Here is a 14669-nt window from a genome sequence, read left to right on the forward strand (position 1 = left end):
CTGTTGGGCAGCAATATGAAAAACAAAGGACTTCTCTTCCCTTTCCCAAGTTATCTGGTCCCTTTAGAATCAATTAGTGGGTCCTTTAATATAAAGCAAAATTTTTCAACCTCAACACTGTTGACATTTTGGGCTAGACAACTTTTTATGGGGCTCTTCTGCACATTGTAGGATGTTTAGCAGCATCCCTGGCCTCTACCCCGCTAGATGCTAGCACCACCCTCTCTCCTTAGCCAGGACGATGAAAAATGTCTCCAGACATCTCCTGGGTGACAGCATCGTTCCATTTGGGAACTCCAAAAGATAGAGGGCTTTATTGAACTGATTGTGCCAACACCAGAAGGTGGTACCGACAGAAGATGATCTGGTAATTTTTTATCTTTGGCAAAAGCAGAGGGGCAATTCTCATGGATGGATGAATGGATATTCAAGAGTTTGTCCCCATGGTGAGTCAGTAAGTCACCTAGACGTGAATCTTAGTGTCCTCTTTAGCTTCCCCCTTTATTTCACACCTCACCCCAATCTACCCCTCATAACAACCAGTTCAACTTGCAAATGTTTCTTTTGACACCTTGTGTTGATAAGGTTTAAGTGGTAACTTAAGGCCCCAGTGTCCAAAATCGATAAACCAACATTTCTTGCAGATCCACCATGCGTCAGCCACCCTGACTAACATGTATATGATCTCCTTGAATCCTCTCAGCCATCCTGAAAAAGAAGTTTTCCATACCTGCCTCATCAATGAGGAAATGAGAGCACAAGTTCATGCAGATGAGTGGTAGAGCCTAGAATAGTAAGCAGGCGGCACCAGGGTGGCTCATTCGGTTAAGTGTGCAACTTCAGCTCAGGTCATGATCTTGTGGTTGTGGGTTCAAGCCCCACATCAGGCTCTGTGCTGACAGCTCAGAGCCTGGGAGTCTTCTTTGGATTCTGTGTCTCCCTCTCTCTCTGCCCCTCTCCCATCACACTCTTTATCTCTCTCTCTCAAAATAAATAAACATTAAAAAATATTTTTTAACTAATAGTAAATCTTATACTTTGTTAAAATAATTTTATCCTGTTGTTCAAATATAATCAATATCTACTTGAAATGTAATCACTATGTACTTGAAAATTTAATCAGTCTCTACTTGAAACTATGGAGTGCCTGGCTTGTGAATAAGAATTGTGTTAGGAAAAATGAACATGCAAGGTCCTAGAACCATAGGATTTTGAGAAAAGGGGGCTCCCAGACATCCTTAGACTATGTCCCCCTTGAGGTCATCATTGTATCATTAAACATACATTTTGAGGGCTGTGCCAGGACCTCTGTACACCAGTCGAGACAGACAAGTTCCCTATTCTTATGTAACTTATATTCTCATAGGGTAAACATTCAGTATACAGGTAAACAAATGAATAAGCAATGTAATTACATTGTGATAAGTGCTGTGAAGAAATGAGCAGTGAGAGGAGGTGAAGAATAATTGGACGAGAAGGAGTCTCTTTATGTAGGGTTGTCAGGGAAGTTGCCTTTCCCCTTGATGTCTTCCACAACACTAGACATACCATGTCCCTTCAGAACTGTTCCTTTCCTTGAGTTCATGGCACAACATAGGTGTCCCTAAATCCTGGTTGTATAACAAGACCATGAGGTTTTTTTCTTTGGAGCTGCAGAGTCTAAAAACCTATAGTAAGTGTATTGGTTTACTTTTGTTGCTGTCACAAATTACCACAAATGTAGTGACTTAAAACAACACAAAATTATTATCTTACAGTTCTGGAGGTCAGAAGACATAAAGGTGTCAGCAAAACTGTGTTCCTTCTTCAGGCTCTAGGAGAGAATCTGCTTTCTTGCCTTTCTTTACTTTCTGGGACACCTGCATTCCTTGACTCCTGGCTCTACCCCCATTTTCAAAGCCAGCATCATAGCATCTTCCAATCCATCTCTCTGATTCTGACCCTCGTGCCTGCCTTGTAAATTAGTTTGGGCCCTCCCATATAATCCAAAATAATCTCCCACATTAAGATCCTTGAATTAAACACATCTACAGCATCCCTTTTGCCATAGAAGGTAAGATATTCACGTTTCAGGTATCAGATTACCTTTGGGGACCATGATTCAACCTATCACAGTAAACAATAAATGTTAATTTTATTGCCATACCCATTTTATTTTACAGGAAAAAAAAAACTGAGTAGTTAAATGAATTGCCTAAAGTCACAAATTTGGATATAGCTATAGAACCTGGTCACACTCTCTAGGTAGATGATATCTGTTCTCTCTATATCCAAACTATGTTCTGTTCTTTATAGCATTCAATGCAGTTTATATTTCTTTGACTGTTTTGTTTACTCACCTTTATTCATCAAGGTATGGCTATCACACAACTCTGTGCACAACACAGTGTGCACATCCCTAAAAATATTTTGAATGAAAGGATGAATATTCTTGTATGTGCTATGTAAATAGTACCATATCACCTACAAATTATTCTGCGCAACAGCTTGTGGCAGGTTAAAAACCCTTGGCAATTTCTAAAGCATCAAAGGAAAAAGTGAGCTTCAATATTGGTCTCTCATTTGAGTTGCTAAGGAAGGGTCCTGGACCTGGCACCATATTTCTTCAGCCACTAGTGCTGAACTGTCATTTCTGGTATGCTACAAGGCACCATGCATTTGAATGTGATATTCTTTATTTGGAACTCTGATATATAGTGCTTCATGTATTGGCATCAGCAATCTTTTGGGAAAGCCCCTGAATGGGTAACTTCATGATTTCAGTTCATGATTAGAGAAATAAGAAAGGCAGAAAACCTATCTGTATGTTTTCTTACTGTATTAGGTTTTCTTTATTAGACCTTAGGAAGTAACGAAGGAATAAAATTACAGATCTTACTGCATCTTGCAATTGGCACATGTATGGGTTCACTTAGCAAGTTGTATGACACTTTGATGAAAAATAAAATAAAATTTTAAAAGGTTATCTCCAACACAGAGAATGAGTTCTTAGAAGTCTTAAGTGAAAGTACTTTATGCTAAACAACTATATGAAGGAAAACTAAACAAACATAATGCCTTCTCTTATCATGGAAGGTAAGTTATATTTATATTATGGAAGTACTTTACTTTGCTTCACATTGTCCTTAATCTTGCCTAATCAAGACACTGTTGGATAAAACATGTTTTACATCTGACCTCCTTTTCTCTTAGGAAATAATACACCTGTCATTCAAGGTGTTCTTGAAACAATGAAAAAAATATGAAGCCAAAGGGAGACACATTCTATTTCGGTATTTATTTTAAGATCCAAAATTCTTAACCCCACTTGTAATGTTTTTATTTTGGTTTTAGTGGCCAAGGATGTCAATATTCTTTTTGATGAATTAGAAGCTGTCAACAGTCCTTGCAAAGATGATGATTCTCTGCTTCACCCTGGAAACCTGACCAGTACTTCAGATGATGCTAGCAGATTGGAAGCAGGGGGAGAGGTAAGTGTGTAATTTTTTAAAAATACTGGTTTTCATCCAGGTGGGAACTGGGAATATGCCTCCAATGGATTGTCTAAAGTCATCGTCTCATTAAACTGTAGGTTTCCAGAAAACAAGGGACAGGTCTTATATTCTTTTATTTCCCCCACAAGTCTAGCACATTTCAGGAATCCTGAATCTACCTATGCTTAAAACATTTTTCAGTGAGTCATGTATTTTCCTTCTTATACCCAGAGACATTTCATTTATATAAAGGGAGATTCTTGAAACTACCTGTCATTTTGTGATAATCTTCATTCTGAGTGTCCCTAGTAGATAGAAAGCCTTACAAGAAAGGACTTCCTTGTATACATCCCCCAGTGCATAGAACAGTGACACGGAATAGACCAGCTCTCAGTAGATTGTGTTGTCCAAAGCCTCCTTGAGTTGCCACTTGCCTATGTAATCTGGAAACTCATTGCAGTTGTTAATAGATCCATCTGTTCATATGTCATTTTGGAAGAAAAGGCTTTTGTTAGGGACATTCACTCTTGTTCAGATTGCACCTCAGTGGAGTTTAATATCTTCTTTGTATATGCATTAGCTTTGTATACGCATAGGTAATAGGAACACAGAATCAGAATCATTTATTTACTGCACATTCCTCCTGTTTTTATTATTCCAGAGCCAGTTAACTTTTGACAGGATGACACCTTTGAACAGGGAAAACTGTTTATTTCTACCAAGCTTCCTTGGACCTCTTCCTACAAACACCATATGCTACCATCCATGTATTTAAAATTTTTTTTTAACTTTTATTTACTTTTGAGAAAGAGAGAGTATGAGCAGGGGAGGGAAGAGAGAGAAGGAGACCCAGAATCCGAAGTAGGCTCCAGGCTCTAAGCTGTCAGCACAGAGCCCGACACGAGGCTCCAACTCATGAGCAGTGAGATCATGACCTGAGCTGAAGTTGGACACTTAAGCGACTGAGCCACCCAGGTGCCCCTGTATTGTTTTTCTCTAAAAAACTTCTTTCTGTTGTCATCTCTTCACACAGTTACTTTGAATGCCATGATGTGGCATAAAGGAGGGATCTCAAAAGACCTAGTCTCCTCTCCTTAACTTACAGACAAGGAAACAGTCCCAGGAGGGTTAAGGCTTTGCTAATAACCTTGCTCCAGATGCCATGCTGAAACCTTGTTTTTGCAGGTAGATGCTGACATGCTAAATCTACAAAGTAGTTCTCTCTTACTTGGCAAATAATTGTTAAGAAAGTGCTTATTTGGGTGGACTTCTGAGTACTTCTTAAAGCAAAGCCAAAAAAAAAAAAATAGTAAGGATTGGTCATCAATTGAAAATATCTGCACCAAGACAAAGTGATGTGACATTTCTATCCCTCCTGGCTGATATTTTCCCTTTTGTATGAGGGTGTATGCATGGCATTTGTACAAGAATGTAGGTTCTAGCAGTGACTTCAGAAGTCTGGTGCAATGACCTTGGAAGTCTGGCATGTTTGCCTCCCATATACCACTGTTTGAAAACTGATGTAAACTGTGACCTACAGAAAAGGTAGCCAACTCCTCTTCCCCCATTTCCACTTGCTAGGTTCACAGACATGTTTTTGAAATCTATCAGCCTGAGAAATTTGTCTCTAGCCTAACCACCCTGTAATTGATGGTCTCTTTCAGCATTGTACATGATTACAACAAGCCCATGAAGCCTGATGAAAATTATACCTACTGTTTTGTTCTTTAATTTTTATATGTGTACTCACTACAAAATAATATTTGTAGCTTACTTGTAAGTCCTGAAGCATAATAGCAAAATGAACACCTTAATCTACCATCCAACATATGAACTAGAATGGTCATTTTTCAAATTTCAAATCTACAACTAGGTTACTAACTTCAATTATTTTTAAGGGAATGGAAAATTAATATTAGCATGTATGTAAGTAGAAAGGGTAAGTATTGTCTTGTGAAACTTTTGTCTCAGATCCTTTCTATGTTTATGTATGTATACAGATATCACAAAGCAAAATGTTTTTCTTATAGTGGGCAAAAATTTTGAGAAACATTGAACTAGAATAATACTAAAACCATCAAAGCTGCTTTTAATCTCATCCCTCTACCTTATCAAAAGTCCCATATTCCTAAATTCTTGGTTTTTTCATACTCTTATTCTAAAAATAGCTTTATCATGCACATTTATAGCCTTAACAGCTTCTTTGTAGATTCATTTTATTTTTGTTTTATTAAAAATCATGTAGCATGAAGTCTTATGTGACTTGGTTTTTTTTCTGTCAATACAATTTTAAGATTCCATATTTTATGGAACTATAGTTCATTCATTTTTACTGCTGTATAATATTCTACTGTATGACTGTTCTGCAATTTATTTACCTATTTGCCAGTCCATGGACATTTGAATTGATTCACGTTTTTTATTTTCTACTCTTATGAACAGTGCTTCTGTAGTCATATACATGTCTCCCAGTTGCTTTAATAAGGATATCTCTTATTATGGGTTGTATGTTATGCACATGTTCACTTTTTAAAAAATGTTTTTGTTTATTTTTGAGAGAGAGACAGAGTACGAGTGGAGGAGGGACAGAGAGAGGAAGACACATAATCTGAAGCAGGCTGCAGACTCTGAACTGTCAGCACAAAGCCCGGCCTGGGGCTCAAACTCACGAACTGTGAGATCATGACCTGAGCCACCCATGTGCCCCATCAAATGTTCACTTTTAATGCCAGTGTGTTTTTCAGAATAAGTATATCAATTTCCACTCTCACCTTTAGAATGTGATCATTCTCGGTTGCTCCACATTCTACTGTTTACATTTTTCATTAATAAAAATGTTTTGATAAAACAGTGAAAAATTCATTTACTTTTCATTGTTCTTTAACATTCCTCACTGCAGACTCATTTTTATGAGTGTCTTAAACTGGTTCCTTTCTCGTTGTGTGCAGACAGTGCCGGAAAAAAACAAATCAAATGGACTTTACTTCAGAGATGGAAAGTGTCGAATTGACTACATTCTTGTGTACAGAAAATCCAACCCACAGACTGAAAAGAGAGAAGTATTTGAAAGAAATATTAGAGCAGAAGGATTACAAATGGAGAAAGAGGTAAATAGTTTGCTTGGGTGAGAAGAAACACAAATATGCGTCTATTCATATCGAGAAGCAGTTAAAAAATAAGCCATGATGTTTTTGTTCATTATGTTAACTGAACATTTCATTTGGTCAGACTTTCCAGTCTGCAGTGTTTGGGGAATGTTCCAATAATTAGTTTTTCGAAGCACAGTTTGCCTTAGAGAGCATTTTAATGCCAAAAGGTTCCAAGAAAATCAAAATACTCTATTCCAATTAAATGAATGGTTTCAAAGTTTTTTGATTTCCCTGACTTCCTTCATCCACTGTTTCTCTATGTGAATGGAAGGTTCTATTGCATGGATGTAAGAAAACTTTGGATAAAATGCAATCATTCCACTCTGGAGCCTCTTTTTACATTTCAGGAAACATAATGATTTTGGGTATCCTCACCTACCAGGAGAGACTGTTGACTGATTTGGCCAAAAACAGCTGGAGCTTAGAAAATGATTCCAGTTTTAAGAGACACTCACGTTCTATAACTCAAGGTTTTTAACACGTTCTATAACTCAAGGGTTACTTTACCAGTGTTTTGTTCTTTCCTTCCTTCTCTGCATAGGGAGTATTAAGGAACAAATTAGTAAAATACAAGAGGCCTAGCCACGCCTCTGACAATAAACCACAATGAGATTATTGTGTACCCCAAAATACCATGCACACTTAAAAAACTTGGCCCTGTTAGCTGGATTATGTAACTCTTCTTAGATTTTCCTTAAACATTGTGCAAAGCTTCTGGAGCTTTTCAAAGTCAATAAGAAGAACATATTGGCAGTTAAAAATGTTTGCTTCTGATTCTGCTCCTCAAGGCTGAGGGGTTAAATCTTTGAAATCAGACATCCAGATTTTTCTCTATATGGTATGTATGGGTTGCATCCTGATCTTGGGACACGAATAAATGGGATTTTTCCAGATCTGTTAGACTGACCTGAACTTGTGAGCTATTTATGAAACAGAAGTAGTATTTTTCTCGAGCATCTCCAAAAAGAGAATTAGAAAAATGGCAAGATGGAAATTGTGGCCTCAAGTTAACAGGTTCTCATTCTCAGGTAAGTAAATCCGGGTTGCTCAGAAGGCTGTCTCGGTTGGAGGTTTCCTCAGAACAACACACAGAATTAAATATGTTGTGTTTTTTTCCCCACTTTGGCGGGGTTTCAGGAAATCTTTGCTATACCCATAGAACATATCTTTGATAAATCTTGTTCTTTAAGTTCTTATTGAGACAACTGTATTTTTATCCTTAAAAATCATTCACCTCTTATTCTTATTCCTTATTCAGAATTTGTTTCTGTATTCAGAATTTGTATATACAGAAATGTGAAGTTCCACATGATCCTAAATAATGAAAGTCCTTCTTGTCTATTCTGACTCTGTCAAAGTCTTAATTCCCATCAAAACTAGGTGGCTTTGTTCAATTACTGAGTGATTTCTATTTTAAGCTTCATAGCTATGTTCTCCATTCCTGGGGTTTTTTTCTGCCTAGGTCTTTTTTTTTAATTTTATTTTTTATTTTTAAAAATTTACATCCAAATTAGTTACCATATAGTGAAACAATGATTTCAGGAATAGATTCCTTAATGCCCCTTATCCATTTAGCCCATCCCCCGTCCCACAACCCCTCCAGCAACCCTCAGTTTGTTCTCCATATTTATGAGTCTCTTCTGTTTTGTCCCCCTCCCTGGTTAATGCCATTTTATGACTTAGTGGTTAAAACTCAAAAAGCCCAATACTTTCCAATAATACCCAATACTATGAAGATGGCAAAATTCATATGTGTCTCCTTAAATATCATGTATGCTATAGTATTTATCTATTAGAATTAAAGCATGCAGCAGAGAATTGTTCTGACTTTTGTTACCCAGTTATGCTGATGTGGTGTGCCGTATGATTGCTATATGATTGTATACAAGGTAATTTTTTTGGTTATAATTTTTCAAAATTTTAATAGCGAGGTATTTATTTAATGGATACTAGAAGAAATAGCAGTAGAAGAAAGGTGATCTTACCATATTGAAAACTTTATAAAGACCTATGTAAATATCTCTTTCTCCTTTTCCCTCCAGAACTTCCTCTCTGGGTGGCAGCTTTCCTATTCTTTTCCCCCACAATCCTCTATCCACTACCAACGTCTAGGTTTTCCTTTTTCTGGAATCTTGTTATGTTTTTGGGGTTTTTTCCCTTCAAATTTTTATTTAAATTCTAATTAGTTAACAGTGTAATAGTGTTTTCAGGGGTAGAATTCAGTGATTCATCACTTACACATAACATCCAGTGCTCATCCCAACAAGTGCCTTCCTTAATGCCCATCACCCATTTAGCCCATTCCCTACCCACATCCCTCCATCAACCCATAATTTGTTTTCTATTGTAAAAAGCTTCTTATGGTTTGTTTCCCTCACTTTTTTCCCCCTTCCCATATGTTCATCCATTTTGTTTCTTAAATTTTACATATGAATGAAATCATATGGTATTTGTGTTTCTGACTGACTTATTTCACTTAGCATAATACACTCTAGCTCCATTCACGTTGTTGCAAATGGCAGATTCCGTTCCTTTTGATGGCTGAACAATATTCCATAGTGTATGTATATACTACATTTTTTTTTAATCATCAGCCAATGGACATTTGGGCTCTTTCCACAGTTTTGCTATTTTTGATCATGCTACTATAAACATTGGGGTACGTGTACCTCTTTGAATCTGTATTTTTATATCCTTTGGGTGAATACCTAGTAGTGCGACTGCTGGATTATAGGGTAATTCTATTTTTAACTTTTTGAAGAACCTTCATACCGTTTTCCAGATACCATTTTCCAATCTGGCTGCACAAGTTTGCATTCCCACCAACAGTGCAAGAGGTGGACCCTTTTTTCTAAGCAGCCTTTCCCATTGCCTGTCTCTGCTCTTTCCTTTTGAAACAGTTCGAAAGGCCCACACCCTTTGCATATGTGGCACAATGGGCTTTAACTCAGCCTCTTAACCCTGCTTTGTGTTCTCATGGCCTCAGCAGACTCAGCAAGAGGGCCTTTACAGGTTCTCCTCTGCTTGGGAGGCAGTAGGAAAGTATAGATAAATTGATTTTTCCCCGTCACAAATAATTAAAATGTCCCTTGGTTGAAAAATAGACCTATATCTACCTTGTGTTATTAGATTTAGAAATTATCAAAAGCACCCTTATTTAAATCATTTTGTAAACAGCTACAGAGAGACAATAATATTAATAGCTATTGCATCTTCCAGAAGTTACTTTACTCTTTTATGAAGAATACAAAGAACTTAGTTCAAGTTAGAAAAGAAAAAAGGAAAACCCAGAAAGCCTACTATGAATCCATATATGTCTGAAATGATTAATACTAAATACATTTTATGGTTAATGTTTTCTTCATTAGCTGTGTGTCATGATGTCCAACAATTATAGAAAACATGTTTCACAGACTTCAAGGTTTTTGCTTTCAAATGGGTAAAGACAGGCTCTGTAGTTGAACATTTTGACAGTAAGATAATCGTTATCTCTTTTAACATTGAATTTCAAGAAACAACTAGGAGAATCTTTAATTCATTATAAAAGTGAAGACACAGTCAAATTTAATCTTTCCTAAAAACTTTGCCCCTGCCTGATTAGTCAGCAGCTAAGTGTTTGCTTTTGGCACCCTGGGTCTTTAATATTCTGTAACTCATCTTTCAAATTAGCCTAGAGAAAGCAATTCACAGCAAAGTTCCCAAATAAAGTATCATTGAGCCCAAATGATCTGCTTCTTAGTGGCTATTTAAAGAAATACCTTTTTAAAGGTAAACTTATATTTACTTATTTATATTTTCTATTTCAGACATTTTTTTCCACTTTACATTTAACTTCAAATTAAATGTCCATTGTTGGCCCTTTGGTATCTATTTTTGAAATGATTATTATCAATAAGTTTATCTTTTCCTTCATGTAAGTAATCAAATCATGGATGACTTTTGAATTATTCGGAATGTGTGAGGAGTAGTTGTATTAATGAAGCACTCTTTGTCTTTAGAGTCACACAGAACATGGTGGAAAACTTATTTCATTAGTCATTACAAAATAACTATGATTAGGTAAATCGTAACATTTCAACGATAGTTAATTCATTCAGCAAATATGCACACTTCCTGTGTGCCAGGCACTGCTTCCAGGACTAGGAACTCAGCAGTAAATAAAACCGACAAAAAGCCCTTTTCTGTTGGAACTTAAGCACAAAATAAATAAGTAAATATATATAAAATGTCAATACATGCTATGGGGAAGAAAGTAAAGCAGAAAATTTCAGAAGAGGCTTGCAATTTTGTAGAAGTTGGCAAGGGTAGGCCTCTATTCCAAGAAAAGAGAACAGTAAGTTAAAAGGCCCTGAGGCAGAAGTTTCCCTGGTGTGTTCATGGAACAGTGAGGAGGCCAGGATGACAGGAGTTGCTGAGCAAGGTGAAGAATAGTAAGAAAAATTATACCAGAGAGCCAGTGGAAGCCAGATGACATCATGCCTTTGTAGTCACTGGGAAACTTTAGCTTTTCTGAGTGATAAGGACATCCTTGGATAGTTTTGAGCAGAGGCATGACAAGATCTGGTTTCTGTTTTATTAGAGTCACTAGAATTGCCTGGTGATTTTGGACTATGGGAGGGGGAGACATGGCAAGGGAAGAAGCAGGGAGATGAGTTAAGGAGATTTGTTGCAAGGATCCTGGAAGGAGAGGATGGTGGGTTGGTCAAGCACACAGCAGAGATGATGAGAAGAGTAGAAAGGAGACCTTATGGAAAGTTCGGACAGGTTGGATGAGGATGTAAGAGAGAAGAGTCACAGGCTGTTTATCTGTTACATGCTATTCATTTAAGGAGTCGCTGTTTACAGGAATGAAGAGAGGAGTGGGTCCTCTCATAGGCAGGTTAAGCTTGATGTGTCCCAGTGGTGGAGATGTTGAGTAGGACAGAAGAGTCTCAAATACAGGAGAGCTCTGGCTGGGAGATATACTTTGTTATGAGGTTACCAAAGGAATGACTGCAAATGGTAAAGAGATCCAAGTACTGAGCTGTGGGACATACCCATGCTGTGAATTTGGAGGATAGAGGAGTCAGCTGAAAGGAGCCAGAGGGGAACCCAGAGGGTGTGGTGCCTGGAGGAGAGTGTTTCAGGAGAGAGAGATTGAGTCAATTGCTGCTTATATAGGGACTAAGATCGGGACCAAAGCCAACCATTGAATTTAGCAATGTGGTGGGGTTTGGTAAACTGGGCAGGGGATGTTTCTTTGGAGAGGTGGAAGTGAAAGCATGCCCAAAATATGGTCAGAAAGAGTAGGAGGAGAAGAGTGGAGAGAGCAGATATAAACAGTTCTTTCAAAAGAGAGAAAAATGGGGTGGTAACTGCAGTAAGAAGTTGGGTCAAGAAAGAATTCTTTCTGGGGCACCTGGGTTGTTCAGTCAGTTAAGCATCTGACTTTGGCCTAGGTCATGATCTCACAGCTTGGCTTGTGGGTTCGAGCCCTGCATTGGGCTCTGTGCTGACAGCTCAGAGCCTGGAGCCTGCTTCAGATTCTGTTTCTCTGTCCCTCCCCTGCTCGCTCGCTCTCTCTCTCTCTCTCTCTCTCTCTCTCTCTAGCAAAAACAAATAAATATGAAAAAAAAATTTTAAAAGAAAGAGTTCTTTCTATTTAAGATGGGAGAAATAACTGCATGTTTTCATGCTAATAGAAATCACTTACTTGAGAGTCAAAATTGATGTAAAAGAGTGAAGGAAGACTTTACAGAGCAATGTCCTTGAAGCAATAAGAAAAGAATGACTACAAGTTCCTCCCATCACAGGGACTTACTTGCTTGCATCTGTGCCCACAAAGGCAACCTTCTCTCTGGTGCTAAGGGCATACTGACCATGCTCCTAGCTAAGTCCAACCCTTTGCTTTGGGCACAAGACTCCATCCTGTCACTCCTATTCAAGGACATTGCCCCCCACAAAGAGATTAATTATAGTAATCTTTAAAAACAAACAAAAAACTGCAAAATAATGCATTCTGTCAAAATTTTTTTTTAGTTTCCTCTAGAAGGATTGAAAACCTAGCTGCAATAAACACATACACAACACTCAAGGTTAGGTATCTTGGACATTTTTCTTTGAGATTATGGTAAAAATAGTATTGAAATTTTAACCCTTGCATTTATTAATCCCCTACTGTTATCATCCTCGTATTATAGATGGGACAACTGAGGCAAAGCAATAACTACCCACCCCCATGACAAGGCCATTATAAGAGATAAAGCTAGGATTAAAACCTGAGCATACTTGCTCTTCATTCTCACACTGTGTTGATTTCTGGTATTTGAAGATGGATCTCAGGGTTGCAGAGTTAGGAGACAGGCTGAGAAGGCAGGCAGAGTTATGAGAAGGAAAAGGAACCAGGAAAGTTGGGACTCATAATGCAGTTGGGTGCTGTCTAGACTGTAGCTCTTGTGTATTTTGGCTGCCAGGAGCCATGGATTTGAATCTTGTTGCAATTGCTTTATAAGCTGTGTTGTCTTGAATGTTTTACCAAACCTTTTTGGAACTCAGCTTCCATTTGTTTGTTTGTTTATGAGAAAGAGAGCACGAGCAATCCAGGAAGGGTCAGAGGGAGAGGGAGAGAGACAATCTTAAACGGGCTCCATACTGAGTGTGGAGCCTGACACAGGGCTTGATCTCATGACTGAGATCAGGATCTGAGCCGAAATCGAGTCAAACACTTAACCAACTGAGCAACCCAGGGGCCCCATCCATATTTTCAATAAGGAGGATGATATTGCTTACCATGAACTGTGTGAGGATTAAGTGAGCCCATATTGGTAAACACATGGTACAGTGTAAATCTTTGTTTTTTATATTACCTTACTTTTTATTTTGCTTTGGTTTTACCTTCTATTTATGGAAAGTAATATTGATTTTCCCCGTATGCCTATGTTATAAAAGTTCTTTATAGAGTAATTATTTTAAGAATGAGCCAATTTAAGGAAACATAGGAAATTAAAATATTGTAGATGACATATAAATTTGAAAAAAAAATTAAGAAGGTGACACAAACATGTTTCCAGTCTGTTACTTGCCTAGTGGTTGTGGTGGAAAGACCTTAAAGTCAGTGAGCCTTGTGGTTTTCACACCTTGGTATATTTTCCTCCCCTTGAATGCAGGCAGGACTTGTGACTTGCTTTTAACCTATAGACTATGGCAAATGTAGTAGGAAGCCACTTCTGTGATTATGTTATGATGTATGAGACCCCATTTTGGCCAACTGGCACTAGAGACTCATTTGTTGGCTTTGAGGAAATGAGCTACTATGTTGCAAGATAGTCTATGAAGGGGGCCAGGTACAAGGGAAAATGAGGTGGCCTCTAGGAGCTGAGTTACCCCTGGTTGACAGCCAGCAGGAGAACCAGGACCTCAGCCCCACAACCACAAGGAGATGAATTCTGCCAACAACCAGAGGAGCTTCCTCAGTTGAGCCTCTGATGACACTGTAGCCCTAACCAAGAGCTGTACTGGAGCCGGGTGAGACCCCACAGCAGAGAAGCCAGCTAAACTGTGCCTGGGTTTCTTACATACAGAAACTCTGGGATCACTAATGCATGTTGTTTTAAGCCTCTAAATTCATGGTGTAATCTGTTATACAGTTGTAGGTAGCTAATAGAGTGGGTTAGGAATCCGGGGCTAGATGTTATGAGTGCTCATTTTTTTTTCCACCATTAAAGCTGTGTATTCTTGGGGAAGTTGGCTCATCTACAGAATGAGACTAATGAGATATATTGCCTGGCTCTTATGATAGTTAAATGAGATAAGTCATATCAAGTGCATATCTCTATACTTGTCATATATTAAGCATTTAAAATATTATCATCATTATAGTTACACCAGCTAAATAAAGTATATTAACACATTTTTAAAATACTTTTTCAAGGCAAACTTTAGAAAAATTTTCATATAGTTTACAAATCCCTTAAAATGTAACCATCAGGAATAGCAACGTCTGCTGACCATATGTTGCTAATCCATATATACATTAATGAGATTAATGGTTATCTTTAATGCCCTTGGA

General features: G+C 37.9%; 1 protein-coding gene across 5 annotated transcripts in view; it reads left to right on the forward strand.

Annotated features, from left to right (window-relative positions):
- Positions 1 to 14669, forward strand: part of ANO4 (anoctamin 4) — a 412471-nt gene that overhangs the window by 209585 nt on the left and 188217 nt on the right. For all 5 annotated transcript variants that reach the window (XM_027071002.2, XM_027071003.2, XM_027071004.2 and 2 more), the window contains 2 exons: positions 3334 to 3470; positions 6422 to 6580. In XM_027071002.2, the coding sequence (XP_026926803.1) occupies positions 3334 to 3470; positions 6422 to 6580 (296 nt within the window). The remainder of the gene's footprint in view (positions 1 to 3333; positions 3471 to 6421; positions 6581 to 14669) is intronic.

This window comes from Acinonyx jubatus, chromosome B4 (genome assembly GCF_027475565.1).
Source record: "Acinonyx jubatus isolate Ajub_Pintada_27869175 chromosome B4, VMU_Ajub_asm_v1.0, whole genome shotgun sequence".
In the NCBI taxonomy this organism is placed as follows: Eukaryota; Metazoa; Chordata; class Mammalia; order Carnivora; family Felidae; genus Acinonyx; species Acinonyx jubatus.